Below are 22988 nucleotides of genomic sequence, written 5' to 3' on the forward strand. Positions count from 1 at the left end.
AAGGCCATGTAGTGACAGCCGGCCGTCCCTATCCCCATTATCTAAATTAAGTAAATTTTTAGGAAAGAGGATTTGAGACACATCTGTATCCATCCACTTAGAAAACCTATTAAGGGTAAAATACCTTAATAACTTTAGTAATAAAAAAGAGACAAAAAAATATTCAAGATTTGACTGATCACGAAAAACAAAAAAGGAAAGCTGTGGTGAACGCACAAACTAAGCTAAAACAACTTGCAGTCTAAGGAAATTGAAACAAATATAAACAATGAACCGATTAATATCAAACATTTAATTCTTGTCCTATTAAAAAATTATAATAAGGTAGATGAAAAACATTTTTTAAAAGTTACTGTAATGTTACTTTTCCTATCTAATAAGTGTATTGAAGTTATGTAATTACATTAAAAAATACATTTTATGCGGAATTTTCTGTCGGTCTTTGTTGTCTTTACAATCATTTTAACAATTTTTATTTATTTACACTTCATTATCTTAAATATATATAACCCTGGTTAAATAAGGTATTAGGTATATTAGGCAACTGGCGGCCTTATCGCTAACAAGGCCGAGGCCGTTTTAAAAGGCCGAGTTTCCTATGTTACAATATCGATATACAATACTTGAATAAACATAACATTAAAATATATATAAGATAAAAAGTTCTTGTATATAAGGAAACTTGTTTTATAAAAAGAACTGTGTTTTTACTAAATTTCATTTCAAAAAATTATAAAGTAGAACCCGAAATCACCTAATATAAAACTAGATATATAGTTTATGGACTTTCCAGATTTATTTTACTTATTTTTTCTGAGTCCCTAAGAATACAATCCTTATGTATACTTAAGTTTAATTTTAATCCATTTCGTAACGGGGTGTATTTTAACGAAATAGCTTTATTATATTAAATTCGGATCTGGATAGATTGGATCGTGTGTCGACGATACGATTCATTAGTAGGGATGTGCCGATTTCACTTTCCTATTAATGAAGTAAACAAAACAATGAACCTAGAAAAAATATAATAATTTCAACTAAATATTAATGAAAGAGGTAAATATTATATTAAATTATTTTTGTTGTCTATTCCATATCTAGTTTCTAATTCACCTTTTATTTTTACCACAGCAATGTCTGGGCGAGATACTTTTTTTGAGAATCCTTATGAAGATTATTCTTCTAATTTGCAAAATAGTATTCTCAACGATTCTCAGGATGGGGTTGGTATTCTTAAATTTAACTAAATTGTATTTATTTCGCCTACCAAAATATTGTATTTTATTTATGCTTTCAAACATCACACATGTAAAATAAAATATGTAAAAGAAAATGTGTAAAATAACTTACAAATCAAGTTGCAGTGCATTTATGAAAATTAATACATTTCCTATTTGAAATAATGAAATTGAAAGATTTCAGATGTCTTACGAAAGAAATTGGAAAATTTCAAAGCCTCAAAAGTTCATCTATTAATGACCAAATTAGTAACAGAATTATATTGTGATGGAACGGTATATACTGGTTCCTCTGGACTTGCTCTTTATTACACATTTAACTGCCTGTTAAATAAGAATCAGACATGTTCTGAACACTTACAGGTAACTATTTCTAGTATGATTTGAATTTTAAGTGCTATAAAAGTTAAAAGTTCTATTATTTGTAGAGAGCTATAAAATATGTGGATATTGAAAATTTAAAAGGTCGGAGAATTAGTTTCCTATGTGGTGATGCTGGACCATTAGCCATTGCTACTGTTATTTCATATAAATTGGGAAATAGACAGTTAAATTCTTTGCCTGACTATAAAGAACTAGTGCAAAGGTAAATAATAAAAACTATAAAATACTTATTTTTTTAATGATTTATTGTTGTATTTATTTTTATATTCCAGAGTAATAAAGCTTGCGTCTCTTCTAAATGAATCTCCTGATGAAATTTTGTATGGAAAAGCAGGATACTTATTTTCATTATTATTTATTAATAAACATGTTAGTAGCAAGGATATAATACCCATTCACCACATTGAGAAGGTCAAGTATATTTGGATACTTTGCTTTGCAATATCTATGACCTAGCACCTTTAACATGCTATCTTCTGTGCATTGTCAGTTTGAACCCCAGCAGTGCACCTATAAACTTTCTGTCTATGTTAGCACTTAATAGTCGCTTGTATTGTGAAGGAAAACATTGTGAGGAAACCAGTAACCAGCAGACCCAAATAGTCACAGTGTGTGTTAGACAAGCTGCTCATTTACTTGCCTATTAGAAAAACCAATGATCAACAGTAAGACAAAAAAATATGTTATGTATGTTAGATATACAGTGTTTTAATATTGTATAATTTTTAACAGTCTATTTACTATAGGTGGTAAATGCTTTAATTTCTTCTGGAAAGCAATTTTCTTTACAAATTAAAGCAGAAAGTCCTTTACTATGGCAATGGCATGATAAGATATATCTTGGTGCAGCTCATGGTATGGCAGGAATACTTTACATGCTATTACAGGTAAGAGTGTAATACTTATATAAGAAAATGAGGCAAATGTTCAAACCAATTAAATACTGAGACAATGGCGCACTGTACAATGTTAAATCTTATGTTTTTGTGGTATTTAGTATTTATCAATTGCTTTCTACAGGCTCGCAGCTATATAAAGGGCAATGATTTAAGAGTTTTCATAAAACCATCCATAGACTGGTTACTGGGATGTCGATTATCTAGTGGTAATTTCCCTTCGTCACTTCGTAGTAGTTCAGGAGATAGGTTGGTGCAATGGTGTCATGGTGCACCAGGATTTGTGCCACTATGTATAGCAGCGTATCAGGTAATTAAAAAACTCAGAACTGACTAATATGTCATTCAACATTATTTATAGGAACCTAGTACACATTCCAGATACGTGGATATCCAAAATTATATACTATACTTTTTCGAAGTTGGTTAAAAATTCATATTCAAATATATGACGTAGAAATGATTTGAGTTGTGATATAGTGTTTATTATGATATAATTTTAACAGGCATTTGACGATGACAAGTATTTAAAGATAGCTACCCAATGTGGTGAAGTGATATGGCAGCGGGGTTTGTGTACGAAGGGATACAGTCTCTGCCATGGTGTAAGTGGCAATGCGTACGCGTTTCTGCAGTTATATCAAGTTACTAAGGTATGATTTAAACATTATTAGATGTTTAAAAAATGTCATAATCACGTCTGCTTTGGATATATAATTTCATATCCCTGATAAGATCATTAAAGTTCATTCAAGAATAATAGACTTTGTTTGTGGCCGTGTGGTGCCGGCTTATCAGAATAGCACCTCCCCATCTCTCATCAACCCGTGGTTGTCGTAAAAGACGACTAAGGGTTTCTAAGGCGTAGGGCAGTGACGACCCCATCGCCCTAAGGTGGTATAGTTGAGCAACAACTATTTTCACCAGCGCAGTTAGTCCAACTAGTGAGAGCTGCATTCATATCCGAATGAGCCGATACGATTGGGGAAATATCACTTTCCCACTAAAAACAAGCGTAAAGTGGCCCACGCAGGACGTGTCGCGTCTCGTTTAGTTTGTGAGACTCCCGGAAGCTTCCTTCCTCTCCGAATCATAGCAGCGTTATTGTGCTGGAGAATCCGTCCCTGGGTGTGCTCACTCAGGCAGTCCCGCGTATTCTGAGGGGGACAAAATACCGCTCAACTGCAGAGGCAAACAAGAAGAAAACTCAGGACACCACAATGTAACACTGAGTTTACTAACATTAGGGGACTTCACTCTAATATAAATCCCCTCCTTTTTACCTTGAGACGGTTAAGCAGGCCTTATTATTTCTAACGGAGACCAAGATACATCCCTCGTCTGTGCTCAAATGTTCAGAGCATAATTTTAAACCACCAATAATTTTCCGTCGCCTCTCACATTTGGAAGAACCCGATCTTCCTCCTTGTAGGTACGCGTAGAATGTGCTGACCATCCGCGCACCTACTGCTGCCTTGACGGGTCACACAATAGCAACACCGAAATCGACCGACTTATAGAAAATGTCCAAACTATAATCGATTCCCTTTTGTCTATATCGCTTGCTGAAGTCAATATACTTTCATGATTTCTTTCTTGCATATGGTTTAACTAAACTGGTCATAAGGCCTACGCGAATACCAGACCGACCTGATTATCAGCCTTCGCTATTAGATCATATGCTGAATTCTCACCTGGACTTCTACTAGGTGACTGTGGACTCCCCAGGCCCAGGTGAGAATTCAGCATATGATCTGGGGCATAGTTTATAGAATGCCGTCGTATGTGGCATTACAAATCGGCCAATTGGGATGACCTGCGACATTTCTTTGCAGTATAGCCATGGTCACAAGTTCGCTTCAAGGGTAGTGATTCTGATGCTAGCGCTGAATCTTTCGCCGATGTGGTGCTACAAGCAATGGAATTCTATATCCCACATTCGTGGTAAAACTCAGCCATGGTTTGGTCATTCTTGCAAAGAGGCTTCCCGTCTTAAACTAGAGCTTTATAAAACCTGGGCTCACTCAATGGCTATAAATGGCGATGGCCTTTTGGTTATTCGCGAAAGCAACTCAGAGAATCTTTTGTCAGCCCTCTCTACCATCCTTGCGAAAGGAGGATGACTAGATGGCTCACTTGGCGAAAGAGAAAGCAGAGCTCCTTTGCTCTTTCTTTGCCTTTAAGTCCACGCTCGTTGACTCAGGGACCTTAAAGATTATTTTGTCGTGTCTCCTCAATAGGCGCTCTCCTTAGTACTTTACACAGCCTAAGTATGCTTAGTGTTGGCAATACTGCTCACATATCTGTGCTGGTACTTCCAAATACCAGCATCTTCCTTTTGACCAAATTCAGGGAAGGGCTTGTCAAATTGCCAATCTCCATCGTACCTATTACTGATCGGCTTGATTCTCTCTCTACGCAGAAACATTGCCTCTCTTCGCTTTTTCTACAATGTGTACGTGCAAGTGTGAGTGTTTTGAAAAATTGTTTGGCTTAATCCCTCCTGCCTCGTTTCAACACCGTACGAGGCGTGCCAATTCAAAATTTCATAGACCTCACCTGAAAGTCTTCCACAGTCCGTTTCATAAGGCACTTTCTTTTGCGAACTAGCGAACTTTGGAATCGACTACCGGTGGGGGTCTTCCCTGAGAGATACGAACTCCAACTATTTGAACTTAGAGTGTACTCCTCTATAAAAGCTGGCTTATGACCCACTGAAAATGGGCGTGTGACTTATCCCGGAGATCATAGTTTCAAACCCTGGCTTTGTACCTAATGACTTTCTACGTGAGCATTGAACAGTCGCTCGTACGCTGAAGGAAAACATACTACAAAAAAATTAACACGAAAAGCTTGTGTGCACCACTGTTGTTTTTTTTTAAATCTGTAATTATATACTTAAATCTCATCGAGTTATAAATTCTTTGGTTATATTTCGTTATTGCATATTACTATTAATGACTTATAAACCAGCTTCTAACGTGTAACTAAATAGTTAAATTATCATTACATCCTTTTTATTGACTGTGAGGATAGTGTTACCTTTTCTTGTTTCATTCCGTCATTATTATTTATTAAAATTATTTTTTAAATAAAGGAAATGACGTGTAGCAAGCGTATAAAAAATATATTAGTTCGTATGACTGCCACGCCGATTTTCTTTCCGCAGACTTTTAACAAAAGTACGCTTTTGCCCTTTTTCATCACAGTATAAACAGAATTTGACAGAATGAGACTAAACAGTACATTTAGTTGATTTAGACAGATTTATCGGGAAAAAGAGTTTAATGTTATGCTCGTGTATAGAAACCAGTTCATCTGTACCGGGCGTGCTGCTTTATGGAGTGGTGTGCAGTAGAAAGACCAGGTACGGAACTCCACCGACCCGACCGTCCGGCATGTCTCTTTGAAGGGTTGCTGGGACGAATATTTTTAGCTGAGGATATTACCAGGCCAATGGATTCTAGATTCCCAGCATTTTGTTTATAAATATCTGATTTAGTTTAAATTCAATGTTGTGTTCATGAATGTTAAAATAATATATTGAAATAATACTGGGTTTTATTTTCCATTTATTACATTCGTGTTGTATAAAATATATCACATAGTTAAAGGAAGGATGTATATTTCTAAGTATATAGGTTATTCAAATTGTAAAATTCTCTTAATGTATGAATTGATAACAAACATTGTATTTATTCGATATTTTTTTTAAATATTTTCGTTTATGCTAAATATTTGTACAAACAACTAAATATATGATTTGTAACAACTAAAATATAATGCCGCAAATTGCTAATACGCTGGGATAAAATGAAGGTGCTGTTAACAATGTAGAGCCTCATGGAAAGAGAACCGCCGTGGTATCTGAGTTGGCAGTAGTGCTTAATTACCTTCTGGTTTATTTTCTTCCGTATTACTGTATATTTATAAAAAGTACATTCATTATTTTAGTATGCATAACCGCCACGACTCTCTTCCCGCACATATAATTGATTATTGTCAGTAGTAGTATTATAAAACGATTTCAACCTTGTTTAACAAGTCACCAATCTAAGTACGACTTCGACAGTAACTTTAGTAATTTGCGGTTTAAACCCTTAAGCGGCCAGCGAGTGTAAGTGTGAAACTAATAAAAAACAAGCTTTTAACAGATCTCAAATATATTTTTTTCCGTAAAAACTGTGTTGATTCAAATTTTTATATTCATTAGTATATACTTAAAATATTTGTAAGTGATATGTTATTCCATAAGTTTTATCAAATATAATTAGAACATTTTGTGGTTTAATCATACAGGCATTATTTTTGTTGAACCAATCGAACTCGTTAGGTGTTGAATTTTTGACAATGATAAAGAAAAATTGCATCGCCTAAAATATCACAACCTAAAAATACTAACTTAGTTAAAATAATTTGCATGAGGAATAATTCTTACGACCAACTAGAAATAAATCTATAGTTTCAAAAAAAATATTAATCTACTTAATTTTTTTTAAAGAAAGTTGACTATTATCGTATTTAAATATGTATTTATAATAAATGCTTACCGAAATCTATACGAAAATTATTGTGACTTAATCAGTTTTGTGTTAACATTATCCCATGGCTCATATCTTGTGTTCTTATTACGTATAATTAAACATCAAAAAGCCAATATTGAAAAGTCTAGCAATATAAAAGCAGAACGACAAATAGTGCATTGTATTATGGAAGTGACAAAATAATAATAAGTAAAGAAAAAACCCTAAATAGAACCAGTCATTATTTTGGAGTAACTTTACAAGATTCACTAAAATTAACTACGAGAAATAAAGAAAAGAATAAGAGTCAAATTTATGTGGTATCGGGTAGTATACAGTGTACTCGGGCTTGAGGATATGTCAGAGGAGCGCGGCGCCAGCTTCAGTCCTAGAATGGGGCAACGGAGGGGCAGATCGCCAGCTGTTCTCCACTGGATCATATATTTCTACCGAGGAGAGCGTGGTTCGTTCCTGGTAGAACGCACGGTGTTCGGTTTCTGTGTCCCCGCCTGCGACCACTAAAACACCTTCCGCTGCGCCAGCTACGCAACAAGCGCGAGCCTCTTTAAGGCTACCTACTTCCTCCCATCGGTCCTGAAATTATGCAATTTAGTAGAACGCAAATGGGTGAAAGTATCGTCAATTACATCGGACAGTGATGGTATTTTTAATTACACTAAGTATTTGGTTTGTCTAGAAAACCGTTTACATTTATTATATTTATATTGATTACATTTTATATGCGAGAAACCTGAAATGCCTGCCTTCATATATTTATTATTATCACAGCTAGAAAGTTTCCTAAATGAGATAACGAATGTTTTCATTTCATAATTCGGGATATCTAAAGTTGTTTTACTTTAAATACACAAGATTACAAATGAACTGTTTGCATTTACTGTGATATATACCAGACTACAATTTTGTACTTACATCATCGAAGCTATATCTCTCAACCGAAGCAAGTACAGTGCGTCTCGGGCCAATCCCTCCTATAACGTAGAGATAGTTGTCTAATACAACAGCTGCTGCCTGACTTCTTGCGTGTCGCATGGACTTTAGTGTCTGCCATTTGCGTAACAACGGGTGATAGCAAAGTAAGTCTTGTGTGTGACGCCACGTGTGTGTACAGCCCCCTACTACGTATATCACACCTAGAAGAAGTTGCAAAACGTATTGAAATAAATCGGAGTAACTAAGGATATGTACTCCTTTGACCAAAACGCCAAAAGATTATTATTTGAGATATATTAGATAACTGTTTTTCGGTTTTTAGAAAATAAAAGCATAACATTTGTTAAAATGTAATGAAATAATAAAAAGTTATAATATAAATGAAGAAAATACGAAGTAGAAAGAAGGTATTTTAAATTTTCAGCTAATAGTTATCCATATTTTTATACTATGATAAAGTTTGATACTACAGAAGCCATATAAATTGATTACCTTCAAAAGTAACAACGCCCATGCCAAACCTTGGCTCTGGCATGTCTTCAACCAGCGTCCATTCATCAGAAACCGGGTCATAGACCTCCACAGAAGACCCCATGTCAGACCCAACCCATCCCCCAAAAGCGTACAAATTGCTCTTCCAAGCCGTCAGACCAAATTCGCATCTCGCTTCTTTCATTGGCGCAATATCTGACCATTTATCGAGCTGAAAAATATTAAAACCAACTAAAGATATACTTGCATCATGCATGTATTAAGCAATCCATAAAATCCTAAAATCTAAACTAAAATCCAGTTTACAGTTATTTATTAAGTTAACGGGAACTTAAACGTTACGTTAAAATTTTGGATAAAGTTTACAGATTTAGTCGGAAGCTAAGAAGGTTTTCGCTTTATATTTCTTCAAATAATCGTCCATTATACTTTTATAAGTTGAGTTGCACCGCTATTTAATAACTTAGTTAATCTACCAGTAAGTATAACTTATAGACAACTCGAAAAAAAATTATATATTAAAGATGAAGCGAATGTATCAAGCCGTCTTACAACGGAAAAAATTAGTCGTAATATCAAGAGTCGATAACATGTAAGTTTACTGACAATATTAACTGATATTTTGGAGAAGGCTTTTTACCAAAAAGAACTACTTACGAAAACTTTGTAAGGTAGAAAATCCTAATTGGTGCTACGTAACGTAATTAAAATAATCATAAAGAAACAGAATAGGTATTAGCTGTAAACTTTCAAAAGTATCTTACAATTTGCTTGTATACAAATTCAATAATCAGATCCAAACTTTCTTAAAAATCTTCAAATAATATACAACTGTTATTTTTATATTTTGAACTGAGCTGCGTTTTTTCCACGATTTATTACACTGGATTTGAAAATTTCTTAGAGTTAATTAAAACTGTAATTCCGGTTATAATTAGACATAATAAATTTTAGACGGAGTTTAATTAATCAATTATCTCGACACGCGTACCGAGTTCATATAATCATTTATATGAATAATTAGAAGAATTTATAAGAAGAAAATACATAATGATAAAGTACATAAAATAGAAAGGAGATTTTGTTTTCAAAAAGGAAACGTAAACATATTGCCGTGATATAATCATACCTGTGGATCGTAAACTTCTCCATTAGCCAATATTTGGCTTCCCTGTTCACCTCCGACGGCGTAAACTCGACCACCTAATGTGGCAACACCTGGCTGTATGCGAGCTATACCCATTGGCGCAAGCTCCTCCCATTCCCTATCAAAATTTAATCATTGCAATGTTGCCCTAAGCCGCTACCGCTAAATATTTTAATTTTTTTATCAAAGAAGTTATAAAGGTGAATTATTTTTACTAACCGTTTATGTAAATCAAATTTTAAAGCGGAAAAAAGAATGTTGTCTGTGGTAACAGCAGGATGAGGGACACTGTCATGACATGACCCGCCTACTATTACAAGGACACGCCTAGCGCGGGCACGGGGTTCTGCTGATAGTGATACTAGGGCTCCACGTCCTGATTTCTATAATAAATTTATATAAAAATAATAGATTTTTCTGTATACCTATAATATACAACACTTATAAGACATAGCACATAGCCTAGTTTTTTATAGGCTCACCTATTCGCACCTTACGCCCCTGGCCGTGTATATTTTTTTAAACCTTGTTACTATTTAGGGCGGCCTCGGTTTGTAATACATATTTCTATATAAATATCCAAATATATATGGTCTAGAGAGTTATGATACTTACCATATCCACTCGGACAGTTTTTAAGGCAACTGCTATGGACGGGTCGTGAACAGTTTTTATAGCGCTATCCAACACTTGTGGTGAAATCAATGGTAGCCGTACATGACTTAGAACTTCAAAACAATGACGTCTTCTAGTTGCTGGATCATGCTCTAACCACTTCAAAGCTGGGTATAAAACCTAAATTAAAAATATTTATTAAATAAATAACATATCAAATTAAACTAAATAAAAATCAATTAATTTAAAAAATGTTTTAAACATTATAAAATCCTTTGAAATAATAAATTACTGAAAAGATTTTAAAATATGTTACCTTACACATTCACGTATTTTACATTATTACACTAAAAGGACTTGGTTGATGCAAAGTTCCTTTAAGCCATATAACCCAATATATGTTACAAGTAGGATCATTAATCCCCCAAGAATTAAATATTATAATTTTTAAATTACTAGAGTTACCTGTGCTTCATTATCAACTTTAAGTTGTTCAGATGATAACAGTGTTATTAGTTGCTGCAATGGTAATTCTAATAATTCATCACCATTTGCTACCAAATTCCAGTGTGCTTGCGCATGGGTTAAGGCTTCTTCTGCTAACTCTTTACAGTTATGTGTTTCTGCAAATCTGCAATATGTGTCAGAAAACGATTTATTATTTTACAATATTTAATCAAAACAAAACTAGATAGAAACAGTGAGTATATGTATATTATTATATTCATTTACCTAAATATACCAAGGGCATTTGATGGATGAAGTTCTCTTTTTAAAAATTCACCACAGCCATAAACTAGTTCTCTTAACTGTAGCATATCAGCAGCTATTAATAAGTTTTGTACTGATACTTTGTCAATTGTTATTTCACCTGCAATATGATTTGTTAACATTGTATATATTGAGCAAGAAATGTAGAAAAGCATACTACAAGTAAGTTTCATACCTGTGTATATAAAATCAATAATTAAAGGAAGTATAACTGATGGTACACTATGTAGTAATACACGCCCCTTTTGAGTTTCTTCAAGCCCAACATTGAACATTGCATCAAAATATTCACAGCTAGCTGCTAAAACTACTCTATGGGCCTGTAAGAGAGTTAGAACTATTTTATTAAATTATTGCTAAAAATAAGAAATTGAATGACATTTAAATTTTATATTCCTTTTTTGTATTGAATATTTGTACCCTGTAGGTTACAGCAAACATTTAAAAAATATGTAGTTATATGAACTAAATGAATGCAATTTAAAGAAAGTTACACATTAGTTTACTAAAACACATTTGACAGAAGTTTTGATCATAACTAGACTAATGAATGAGTAATAAAAAAGAGGGAAAATCTTATTAATATTATACATTTAGTAGACAATAACTTTCTTACAATAAATCCTTTTTTGGAAAAAAATATTAAACTTACTTTGACTTTTGTCTTCCCAGAAATTAATTCTATGTCACAGAACCTTCCATCTTTTCTAAAGTAATGTAGGTTTGCCGACACTTTGTAAGGATATTCTCGGCACTTATACAATTTAGATCCCTCTTGATTATTGGTCTCGATCGCGATTGAATTCATTATTATTGAATTACCAGTAATCTTGATCACATACACATAGCAAGTTCCTTATTAGGTAGTATAAAAATTCATCATTATTGATTCAGTCTGTAAGGTTTATTTAATGTTATTGAAACGTATTTATTACCTAATTTATAATACTAACCTTACAGTAGAAGTCATCAAATCATTCCTTGTTTGAAAATAAGATAAATATAAAGTTTATATAATACAATCACCACTATTCTCTTACGACGATACGATACTCGTTAATACTTTTCAAGAACACTTGTCTAATAAATAAAATCTATTTACATATCCAAATAAACATAATAGTTATTATTATTTAGTTTCTACCCACTGCCCAATATAAATAACTGACAATTTGACTTAAGATAGATTTGAGGGTTGTCGAATGTCATTTTACATTATGTCTACGATTAAAATTATTATCATTGCTTCATTTATATACTACCCTTTCGAGCTTTATCTATGTCAATGTCAAGTATTTAGTCTTTGAACAAAGTTGAGTAGGATCTGTAATTTGACCCTGGCGCATGCGCTTGACAATTTCGGCCATATTGTTATGACGCATACAAGATCATAGGTCTCCGCCAGTGACGATTCTTCTCGCAGTTGACGTGGCTACTACGTACCGTCCCGTTCGCCCACTCCGGACGCAGCATATACGGTGACGAGGAATACGTAACTGGTGAGTGCATGTATAGAAGACATCTTGCGTTCTGTCACGGTCGCCAAAAAGTGGTGATATAAAAATGATTACTCCGCGGCCTAGAAGCCTCACTCTACATCAAGATGCAATGGTCTCGAAATAATGTAAACTACTATGTACGCAATAGGAAATTTTCCTTATTATGACGTGATAGTTTAGTTCAGAATGTCAGCAACTATCAACAGTTTTTATATCTGTGAAAATAAATCACATTGGTAATGGTTATGTTATAGAATATCATCGAAAACAGAGCGATGACCTTGAATGTTCTAGGTGAACTAATTTGGCATGGACGGAATGGTGGAGGAGAACGGAACTAGCGGTGGTGCAAATGTCACAGACCCATTAGCAAGTCCTGGTTCGTCTGCGGGCACAGGTCCCCCACATGTTGTTGTCACGAGTATTGTTCAATTAACATTACCTACTCAAGCTCCTTCAGCACAGGTTTCTATTATTATTACGTTTATAGTTAAGATCGTAATTTTATATTTATATGAAGATATGACTATTATTAAAAAAATCTTATTATGATCACTACTTATTGTTTACAAATGTGTACACAAATGTTTATTTACAATTTCAGGTGCAATCTGTTATCCAACCTAATCAACAATCAGTGATTCAAACTGCCTCTAATATACAATCAGTGCAACTGCCTAAAGGAAATGTGATACTTGTTAGCAAACCTAATTCTGTTATACACACTACACAAGGAACCCTTCAAACTTTACAGGTAATTATATTATGTTCCTCACAGTGAAGTTATTGAGCTCTTATTATATAATAACTTTTGTTATCTAGACATAGGGTTACCTAGTTTATTTAAATATTTTGCATCTGAATTTTTTTAGATAAAACCAGAGCCTAACACACTATTGAGTACACAGGGGCAGTCTTGCAGTGATGAAAGCTGTAGTGATGATGAGAGTCCTAAAAGAAAATATAGGGAAATGCTCACAAGACGTCCTTCTTATAGGAAAATTTTAAATGACTTAGGCGGAGCAGAAATTGCAGGTAATATAGGTGGTATTCTTAATTATTCTTATTAAGTGGGTAAAATAATTACCATGAAGTGTTGGAACAGTGCAGTATATTATAAAGGATGTGTTAAATCATAGGGCAAGATAAAATTTAACCTGTGCTATTGGTAAAATGCTTAAGCACACTCATAGTATAACCGGTAATTATTTCCACAACTTTCTATTGTATGAATTTACATTGCTACAAACTCAGTATTATCATGTAGCATGAGCTACAGTACAAGGAAATATGGTATTACAGACAATCGCATGGGAACTAAACCAGGACCCGAGAATGAAGTGTCGCTGTCATCTCCTTTGTCCTTTGCTCCAGGTTAGTTAAATGTGCTGCAGTTGACACTTGACTTTCTGTGTGCAACATGTCACTAACCTGTTCCAGCTCATCACAACCATAAACCGTGTTCTTTCACGGCGTATAACCATTAGCTTTTGGAATATGTCATCATTTTTATATCACGACATTACTGGCTCGGTCTTGATTTAGTGTCTCATGGTGATCTGTTGAATACATATCCTTATTTTTTATCTTGTCATTCTGCCATTTTCAGTTTTCAATTTAACTAAGTGTAAGTGTTATAACAAGTACCTTATACTCCATTTTAACTAGGTGATTATATATACGTAAAACTCTTAATTTATAGATTGCAAATATAGTATTCTATCTGATTTATGATATATTAATTGGAAAAGCTCACAATATGAAATCCAAATCAAGAATTACAAAGTTATGAAAAATACTACTTTATTAAGTATCTAGCCTCAAGTGTCGTGATATTTCTATTATGTATGGTATGTACATATATACTATATTTGCAATAACAAAAACTTCATAAATTTTCTTAAAGGTATGGAATATCCGCGTTATGATAAACCTCTGGATACATCTAGTATAGTAAAACTTTGAAAAGAAGTTTATATCTATATAAATAGCGCCAATAAACTTTTAGAATTATTAAGAAAACTGATCAAAGTAAATATACGATTTTAAATATTTTCAAAGTCGACAAATTTAAAATTGACTGTACCTAAAAACATGTTTAAATTTATTCATGAAGGATGACGTAATCGTGCTTGAACCAATGACAATGACGTCATGCCGGCAGCTGTGTAATGTGCCGCAGACTTGAATCATTACCTTAAACAAATATATGGCTTAGATTTAAAATTAATCAAGAATTGAATAATAATAATAACAATCATTTAAAAAAATGGTTACTGCAGTAATACAAAAGACATATATCAAAAGAAGAAAGATTTATAATAAAATAAGAAAGATATTCTCTAGTACATTTTTCCATCTTCTCACCCCCCACGCACTATAAAAACCATTCATTATTATAGATATTTAAATTTATTGCGTAATATAATTTTGTGTATTAAGTTTTCCTTAGGAACATTTACATTTCGAATATTTTATAATAATATGGAATAGTTTCAATATATGTATATATGTACTTGTATACTTAAATTTATCGTGATGGTAGAACGAGGAAGTTGTAATAAGAGATATTAAAACGAATATTATTTTACTATTTGTAAGCTGACTTAAATAAGTTTTAGTTTAAAATAGATCCTCAATGCCTCCCAACTACTTTCCAAAGGACTCTCAGTACTTTGCATCCATATTCTGCTGTCAATATCCAAATCGTAATTGGTTTAGTTTTGCCAAGGTTGCAAATTGTCTTAGCCTCAAACTAGGTATCTTATGGTTCTGTCAGTCCAGAGATGCTCTTTCCTATTTTTATTGTAACGCCTTTGCTAGGTCAACGGCATTACGTGGGTAACACTGAAAATGTTTAGAATGGGCCAGTTAGAAACATTGCTAATGAAAACTTTTTGAATTTCAATTTTAGAACTCTTTGGTAACATAATGTAGTATTATGCATTCATTTGTTTTTGTGAATTGGCGGCAAATCTAAAACTCTTGTTACACGTAAAAATGAACCTAACGCGAGTAAATTTGTGGTCAATAATTTATTGTGACTTTCTTTGTGGGCTTACTCAGCAACAAAGCTATAATAGACTGCGATTAGTATTTCTTAATGAAGTCCCATCTCGTGCTACTATTTACCATTGGTTTAACGAGTTTAAGCGTGGACGTAACAATCTCAATGATGGTCCGCGTGAGGGACGTCCTTTAACAGCGACTACTGAAGAGAACATCAGTGCTGTGCGATGCATGATAGAGGAAGATAAGAGAGTGACCTATTAGCAGATACGGGCAAGCCTAGTAATTTGTATGAGTCTAGTTCAAAAAATATTACTCGAATAGTCAGGCGTCAGGAAGCTTTGTACCAGATGGATTCCCCCATACCTACCGTACCGTTCCCCACACCGACGACCAGAAACACCTTCGCATGGACTGGTGAATATTTGACTATGGCATCTGCCATACAGTCCTGACCTGGCGCCCTGTGACTTTCATTTATACCCAAGAACTAAGAATAAAATTCGAGGTATTCGGTTTACGAGCCCTGAAGATGCAGTGAAAGCGTACGAAAATGCCATAGAAGAGATCCCTAAGGAAGCATGGGCTCACTGCTTTTTTCAGTGGTTCCATCGAATGCGACGATGTGTAGAGAGGAACGGAGATTACTTCGAAAAACAATAAAAGTATTGGCAACTTCCTACATTAAGCCGTTTTTTCATTTCTAAACATTTTCAGTGTTACTATGTGTGTCGTATTTCTAAATCTACATTTCAGATACAAAAATTTATTTTATTGACGTGAACATATTCTTGCGAGAACGCAAGAGTGATATGCTTATTTAAACCTCAAAACGGAGTTATTAATATATTATGTCTAACGTGACAATACAATTAATATGTTGTTATCGAAAATAGAAAGTTTAATAACTTCAAGTTAATCACACAAGTGATCAGCTGACTTAAGAAAAGTTAAGTTACCTACATCAATGGTGTTAGTTTCATATGCCTTTTACCCTGGATATTTATATTTCTAATGATATAGTTACACGAGAAATAATCAAGCAATTTACGGCTGTCTCATTAAACAGTATTTAATGTGACAATCGGCGAAGTCACCCTTAACTTGTAAAAACACAGATCGAAAGTTCTTTGAGTGTAGATCTTACCATTAATGTATGTATTTACAAACGTATATGTCATCTCCGAAACTGCATTCGCTGTTTCAACATATATTTTCCTGAGCATAAATTATGTAGTTATTAATGATTTTTTATAGCCGTCATTGTCTGTTAAATGCTCTATAGCTTATTTAACAAACGTTTTCGAAGAGCTTGATCTATTGCATAAAAAATATATATATTTTATACATAGATACATTTACTCTTTGACGTAAATGATAAAAAGTTCTTTAACATAATTCATTTTAAGCACAATCTTTCTACTAAAATTTGACTCCCATTGCGTATAAAAGTTGTACATTACATACATTGGTAGATGGCATTTTCTTATTTTTTCAAAACCCTTTAAATATATTTTGTCACTACTTTATAGCATCAAGTACTTTTCTGCAAAGGTTTTATTAATTGACTTTCTGAACAGTTATCCCAGCGGGTGCATTACAAACTGACAGTGGTCTTCACACATTAGCTGTATCTGGAACAACGGGCGGCACGGCCATTGTACAATACGCTACGAACCAAGATGGACAGTTTTATGTTCCGGGTGAGTTAAAACATGTTAGAACTTAGAAAAATAAATAAACAATATTTTATTTATTATGAAATGAACAAATGGTGCTATATTTATAGGTCCTATACTAGAAGATCAGACTCGGAAAAGGGAATTACGCCTATTGAAAAATCGTGAGGCTGCTCGAGAATGTCGACGCAAAAAAAAAGAGTACATTAAGTGTTTAGAAAATAGAGTGGCCGTTTTGGAAAATCAGAATAAAGCACTTATTGAAGAACTAAAGTCATTAAAAGAATTATATTGTCAACAAAAAACTGAATGAGGTCCAGCTGGCTAGCCAGACGTGCCACTGAAATGCTGGCAGGAACTGTTAGGCACAGCTTGATAGCGTCAATGATGAGAAATCAATGAGTCAGCTCGATCTATTGAGATGATCAAAATATTCAACATTTTGGAATACAGTTCTCTCACCAAATGACAAGAAATATTTTTCTGTACACCTTTGAGCTACTTAAACTATATGGACAGATACATATTTTAAACTGTATTTTTTTTTAATGAAGTGTAAATAAAATGGGTACTTTTGCCTGAACGTATAAATTTTAATATGAAATTTAATAAAACTTAAGAAAAGATGTCTATTTTAAGTAAATTTTGGTCTATTGTTTACTAAAACTAGAGTATTGTTAGAGTTTTATTTATATGTTTTACATTTCATCATGCTTAGTGATGTTATTGTTTTATCTTACAACTTACTTTTTAAATACCACTAAAATATAATTTAAATTGAAAAAACAAAACATTATCATACTGAATTATGTTATTAATATATTGGAGGTAGGGGTTAGTCTCTAGTTTCTCTTTCTGTTTTAAACTACTAAAAACGTTCTTGTTGGCCTACTTCTTTTTAGATTTTATGAAAATAGAGAGTATTTTTCATACTAAAATGAGTAGTTCACAAGGTTATACTTTTATGAATATAATATTTTTGTTATTTTTACAGAACACCATAATAATTCTGTTGTGTGCCATTTATTATTTTTATGGAATTAATAATGATTTTCTGTTAGCACACAACTGCGTTTTTAAATATCAGTGGTAATATTGTTTGTTATTTTATTGTATAGAAAATTATTGTAAATAAGTCTTTATTACCGTTAAAATGAGAATTGACAGAGAAGTCCTTATGAAGTGATAAAAATTAAATTTACCTATCATAAACCAATTCATATAGTTTTTAGGTATTATGAAAACCATATAATATGGTTTAATGGATAAGCCAAAGTTATTATTTAGTTTATTTGTGCAATAAGTATTGCAATGTACAGTATATTAGATATTATACCAATTTTCAGATTGTACAGATAGTGTTTATATAGATGGTATTGCAAATTGTACATAATATTAACAATGAAAATACATTTGACTCACTTCGCATATCACAAAAAAATTGTATGCTCATTACTTTGTACAATTTTGTACATGTTGTTTTTAGTTCTGCTATAAAAAACTTAAAACAATATTTTCTTATTATTTTATCCTTGAAGGATATAATGATTAACTGATTTTCAGAATTAAAATTAGGGTGTAAGTTTATATAAGTGATCAGTTGCCATTAAGACAGAATGACGTTTTTAAAATAATTGTTATTAACTTTACATTTTCATTCTGTTACATTCTTATGTCAGCATGTTTTAGTGGCAAATGATATCTTTAATGTAAGACATTGTGGAAAGTGCCTTTTAAATTAGAATGTGAAAGTTTATACCAACATAGCTTTTTATGTTAACTTATGCTATTTATAATAAATAATAATATTAACTGTTTGATGTAAATGGGTTATTTTATTTAAGACTTACAAAATAATATTTTTACTTGTGTATAACACTGTTAAGGAAACATCACACTACAAATAGATATGATATTATCCAAGAACAGGTAATGTTCATGAATATAATATTTACAGTATCCAATAAATCAAGAAAAAGATTTATTTGTATATTATTGAAATAATGCATTCTTTTATTATTGCCTAGTTTTCAGACAGATAAATATTTCATCACTGGCCTCATGCATTATTGAAAATATGTATCTAAGACTATATACAATTGATTATTATTACTAAGTTTATTTGGAAAGTATTTCATGTCCATAGTTTACACTTCACAAGAGTTTGCCTTGTCAAGAAAAAATGAAACAATAGTTGAAATTTTCAATCCAATTATTTTTATTTTCTAAAAAAGTTACATAGGTAAGTAGTACCTATAAGATTGCATGTTAAAAGTGAATATATTGAAAACTTTAAAAGTTACCAAATTCTTTTATAACATACAAACAATAAGGATGAAATAATATACAAAGCTGGTTTGACAGTAAAATAAGTAAATCATTTTGGAAAAAGCATTAAAATGAAATATCCTCTCGGTGCAAATTAGTCATCAAAGGTTTGAGATAAAAGGAAGTTTGCTGCTAGATTTTCATTCTTCTCGCATGCAAAGTAGGCTTGAATAACCATGTCTTCTGGAAAACCAAGAGCTTTTAATCGTTCTATAGCTTCTTTATCTTGAGGTGAAACATGAATAACATTTTGTGGTGGCTGAGGTAACTGATGCTCAGGGGGCAATACATCTTCAGATACAGCAGCAGCTCCATCACTTGCAGGAGTACTCATTGGTTCATTGAGCATTCTCACAAAAGCCTGTTGATTTTGACTTATTAACTGAAGGAGTCGAGGGTTAGATTGTCCAATTTGCTGCAAAATAGTATTTAACAAACTAGGATCTTGCTGGATCATAGCCCGCATTTGTTGAAATTGGGATTGATCACGGAGGAAACCTAATGGGTCATCATTTGAACTTGCTTCTGCCTCTTGTTCTTGTAATATATTTTCAGGTATACCAGTTATTAAATATTCTACAGCTCGTTCCCGATTGTTAAAAGACGCACGCAGAGCTTGTTCAACTTGTTGACGATTATAACCCATATCCATAATACTAAGAACAGTAGATTCAAAATCCGGATCAGTAGATATTGTTGGGGGTTCTACGGCACGTTCTGGCTCAGCTGCTGGAGGTGGGTTGGGAGACTCCAAACTTTTGTTTGTAGCATCCCCGCTGTCAGTAGACTTACTTTCACCTGCCTCAGGGGTAGACGTAGATGTTTGTGGTGTATCACCTGTCTTTACTTTAGTAACCATAATAACAATGAATTTCTTTTCATCTATATTATATGTGCTAAGCTTATGATCGTCAAGAAGAATTTTTCCAGCATAAATAAGCCTTTGGGAATCTACCGCATAATCTTTACCTTTTTCAACTTCTATTTTGAGTTTCAATGCTTTTACCGATTCATCGGGATCTATTTCGATTTGAAATGTTTGCTGTTGTAATGTTTTTAGAGTCACCAACATTTTTAAAGGTATTATTTATCTTTACTGATAAAAGGATTTTGTTTCAAAATCTGACTCGACAAAATTAACCAGTAAACATAACCTCGTACTGAATTACCCTAATTCCTATTGTCAATTGTCATCCTTATTCATTGATCATTGTCACCACTCACCAATGATCAATCTTCGTTCACGTTTCTATTCTATGGTCGGACTGTATATTTATTATATATATTTTAGTAGATAATAGAGAATTACATAAGCCTGTGGCAGAATACAGAAGTTAGTTTTGGGACAATATAAAAAGAAATCATGTCCATAGAATTATCAAAATCAAAATATTCTTATGAAACATGCGAAACTTATAAGATAATACATAGCTTCAATCAGTTTATAAAAAATATTATTTTGATACTTATTAAAATATGCTTATACGGAATGCATTTAATTTTTACACACGGTAGAGTCTGTGCGAAAAGAGAACCGGTGCGCGTAGCGTATGCAATATGATTTCATATAATAATTATTTCAATTATTCACAAAAATTATATTTTTATTTTTTTTATAATATTATTCTCGACATAACAAAGAGGCTTAGCAAATCAGGGCTTAAGAAATCTATCTGTTGTAAAATGATTTACTCACAAGACCCTGGTAACCCTATCTTTTAATTTTTTTGGGCCGTAGAATTAAGGACGTTATGTAATCTCTATGATTCCGACTGAAGGACTATGTTAACGGTTATAAAAAAAAATTGGGCTGTAGAATAAGAGTAAGCATACTACCATACTAAAGATCCGTCCGTTTGGACGAAAATGTAGGTCTTTTGTTTACTATCGGGTTATTATACTGGGTAACAACAGGTTTTAACTTATGGCGGGTAGCAGATTTCTTGCGGGTTAGAATCGCCTTTGTCGAAATTCTTTAGCGATAAAAATATCGAGTGGTTATTATTGTTTTAAATAGGACAACAATATGTTCAACAAATTTATCATTTATTAGAAAAACAAGTGCAGTTTCAATATTACATTACCGACAAACTTTAAATTAGTGGTTAACTAAGTAGAAACAACAACAAGACAGTATTAAAAACAATATTTTTTTAAGATAGTAGCCTAGCAATAGTTATAATCAATTAATCAATTTCATACATTTTATTCTAGTGTAATTGAATTCAATACTTCGTATAGTTCGTTTTGACTGGTGTTACGTTTGTTTGAGACTTTCTTGTTAACGATTTAGTAGAAATTTTCTATCCGGGTTTAAATCCGGGACTATTTGGTGGTCAGTCCAAAACGGATATATGCTGTTCGCTAAGGAAACATTTGGCCATGTGTTTAGGGCTATTGTCATGCTGAAAGATCCAGGTTACAGGCAAATGATCGTTCGAGTAGGGAATCATTGTGCGCTCTAAGATATTTTTGTAATGCCATTGTTTCTTTAACTCCACATCCGAAAAATTGGCCCAAACTTTCATGTTACCGCCACCGTGCTTGACTATACTCTTTGTGGATTTATAATTAAAAGCATTGTTTACAGGACGTCTAACACATAGCGCTTTCCATTACCAAATTAGTTTTGTTTAATCTGAAAACAACTGATTCTTTCGGTGTTGATTGGTAAGATGTGGTACCTTTCGAGAGATTTTTCCAAACGATTTAGCTTTCACTTATCTTCGGCGTATCAGTCTTGACGAGATTTTTCTTGGGTCTTTAGGCGAAAAAACTTCATTTTAAATCTTATTGGAACCTTTACCTTGTTGGGTCTCTGGAAGAGGTTTTTCATGGCCGAGCCTTTCTATGAACATTTTCAACATTTCCATGTATTTTATAAAAAATGGATTAAAAACTTTCTTAAGTAAACAATTTAAATGCTCAGCTATTCATCCGTACGCCCACTTATGTTCTTTATGTAAATTAAAAATTACTTGCCTAGTTGACGCGTCACCACTTTTATTTTTGCCCATTATTTATAAAATTCAGATTAAATTTTGAATTGCCGCCAAAATAATAGAAAAAGTCAAAAAAGAAATGTTATTCTCCAATTACGAAAAAAGAACGACCTATTGATGCTTTTTTAATGTTAGTCATTCAAGCGACCAGTAACAGAAAATAAACTCCTACATGTGTAAGACTCATTTTGTAATTAAAAGTAAGATATATTTTATGCATTTAATGAGTTTTATATGAGTGGCTATATTATTAATAATGATTGAATGTGTATATTTTTTACGAACATTTATACGTTGAAGTTATACTTTCTTTATTCTATTATCTATTAAGTGTTTCTAATTATATGACCACCACTGTATGAAAGTATAATTTTGTTTATTTATTTGCTACATAAACTTACAGATGAAAGTACAATAATTCAATTTTTTTGTATCGACATCCAATTACAGA

The 22988-nt window shown here is 32.8% G+C and overlaps 4 protein-coding genes across 16 annotated transcripts; 2 read left to right on the forward strand and 2 right to left on the reverse strand.

Moving 5' to 3' along the window:
* Positions 1 to 916: 916 nt before the first annotated feature.
* On the forward strand, positions 917 to 6126 carry LOC123710931 (lanC-like protein 2). Its single transcript, XM_045663257.1, has 9 exons — positions 917 to 1056; positions 1132 to 1223; positions 1416 to 1601; positions 1667 to 1824; positions 1895 to 2033; positions 2369 to 2509; positions 2643 to 2828; positions 3025 to 3171; positions 5825 to 6126. The coding sequence occupies exons 2-9, from the start codon at positions 1134 to 1136 to the stop codon at positions 6005 to 6007; spliced, it is 1230 nt and encodes a 409-aa protein (XP_045519213.1). The 5' UTR covers positions 917 to 1056; positions 1132 to 1133; the 3' UTR covers positions 6008 to 6126.
* Positions 6127 to 6708: 582 nt separating this feature from the next.
* LOC123710929 (actin-binding protein IPP-like) lies at positions 6709 to 12542 on the reverse strand. 4 transcript variants are annotated; one of them, XM_045663256.1, is made up of 11 exons: positions 12460 to 12542; positions 11673 to 11727; positions 11196 to 11340; positions 10982 to 11120; positions 10715 to 10880; positions 10250 to 10429; positions 9854 to 10017; positions 9617 to 9752; positions 8488 to 8698; positions 7975 to 8195; positions 6709 to 7635 (listed from the first exon to the last, which is right to left on the reverse strand). In XM_045663256.1, the coding sequence occupies exons 1-11, from the start codon at positions 12540 to 12542 to the stop codon at positions 7402 to 7404; spliced, it is 1734 nt and encodes a 577-aa protein (XP_045519212.1). In that variant the 3' UTR covers positions 6709 to 7401. The 4 variants fall into 4 exon arrangements, with proteins under 4 accessions (XP_045519212.1, XP_045519209.1, XP_045519210.1 ...); XM_045663253.1 differs by lacking the exon at positions 12460 to 12542 and adding an exon at positions 12047 to 12151 and having other exon boundaries at positions 11673 to 11915; XM_045663254.1 differs by lacking the exon at positions 12460 to 12542 and adding an exon at positions 11956 to 12151 and having other exon boundaries at positions 11673 to 11875.
* LOC123710933 (cyclic AMP response element-binding protein B) lies at positions 12380 to 19033 on the forward strand. Of its 10 annotated transcripts, none has more exons than XM_045663262.1 (7): positions 12380 to 12519; positions 12774 to 12984; positions 13124 to 13273; positions 13392 to 13554; positions 13822 to 13893; positions 17109 to 17231; positions 17318 to 19033. In XM_045663262.1, the coding sequence occupies exons 2-7, from the start codon at positions 12829 to 12831 to the stop codon at positions 17518 to 17520; spliced, it is 867 nt and encodes a 288-aa protein (XP_045519218.1). In that variant the 5' UTR covers positions 12380 to 12519; positions 12774 to 12828; the 3' UTR covers positions 17521 to 19033. The 10 variants fall into 10 exon arrangements, with proteins under 10 accessions (XP_045519218.1, XP_045519216.1, XP_045519223.1 ...); XM_045663260.1 differs by having other exon boundaries at positions 12399 to 12519; positions 12814 to 12984; XM_045663267.1 differs by having other exon boundaries at positions 12399 to 12519; positions 12814 to 12984; positions 17333 to 19033.
* A 368-nt stretch (positions 19034 to 19401) lies between these two features.
* LOC123710932 (UV excision repair protein RAD23 homolog A) lies at positions 19402 to 20713 on the reverse strand. Its single transcript, XM_045663259.1, has one exon. The coding sequence runs from the start codon at positions 20605 to 20607 to the stop codon at positions 19630 to 19632; it is 978 nt and encodes a 325-aa protein (XP_045519215.1). The 5' UTR covers positions 20608 to 20713; the 3' UTR covers positions 19402 to 19629.
* Positions 20714 to 22988: the final 2275 nt, after the last annotated feature.

This window comes from Pieris brassicae, chromosome 6 (assembly GCF_905147105.1).
Source record: "Pieris brassicae chromosome 6, ilPieBrab1.1, whole genome shotgun sequence".
NCBI classification, from domain to species: domain Eukaryota; kingdom Metazoa; phylum Arthropoda; class Insecta; order Lepidoptera; family Pieridae; genus Pieris; species Pieris brassicae.

Bases quoted from the DNA above. Each gene is read 5' to 3' on its own strand.
- LOC123710929 (XM_045663253.1), bottom strand. From the start codon at position 11,828: ATGAATTCAATCGCGATCGAGACCAATAATCAAGAGGGATCTAAATTG. The intron at 8,699-9,616 runs GTATGATTATAT...AATATTTTTCAG, and splicing joins GAGAAGTTTACGATCCACAG to CTCGATAAATGGTCAGATAT. The intron at 7,636-7,974 runs GTAAGTACAAAA...GCATAATTTCAG, and splicing joins AGAGATATAGCTTCGATGAT to GACCGATGGGAGGAAGTAGG.
- LOC123710932 (XM_045663259.1), bottom strand. From the start codon at position 20,607: ATGTTGGTGACTCTAAAAACATTACAACAGCAAACATTTCAAATCGAA.
- LOC123710933 (XM_045663262.1), top strand. From the start codon at position 12,829: ATGGACGGAATGGTGGAGGAGAACGGAACTAGCGGTGGTGCAAATGTC. The intron at 13,555-13,821 runs GTAATATAGGTG...ATGGTATTACAG, and splicing joins AGGCGGAGCAGAAATTGCAG to ACAATCGCATGGGAACTAAA. The intron at 13,894-17,108 runs GTTAGTTAAATG...CTTTCTGAACAG, and splicing joins TCCTTTGTCCTTTGCTCCAG to TTATCCCAGCGGGTGCATTA.
- LOC123710931 (XM_045663257.1), top strand. From the start codon at position 1,134: ATGTCTGGGCGAGATACTTTTTTTGAGAATCCTTATGAAGATTATTCT. The intron at 1,602-1,666 runs GTAACTATTTCT...TATTATTTGTAG, and splicing joins CATGTTCTGAACACTTACAG to AGAGCTATAAAATATGTGGA. The intron at 1,825-1,894 runs GTAAATAATAAA...TTTATATTCCAG, and splicing joins TATAAAGAACTAGTGCAAAG to AGTAATAAAGCTTGCGTCTC.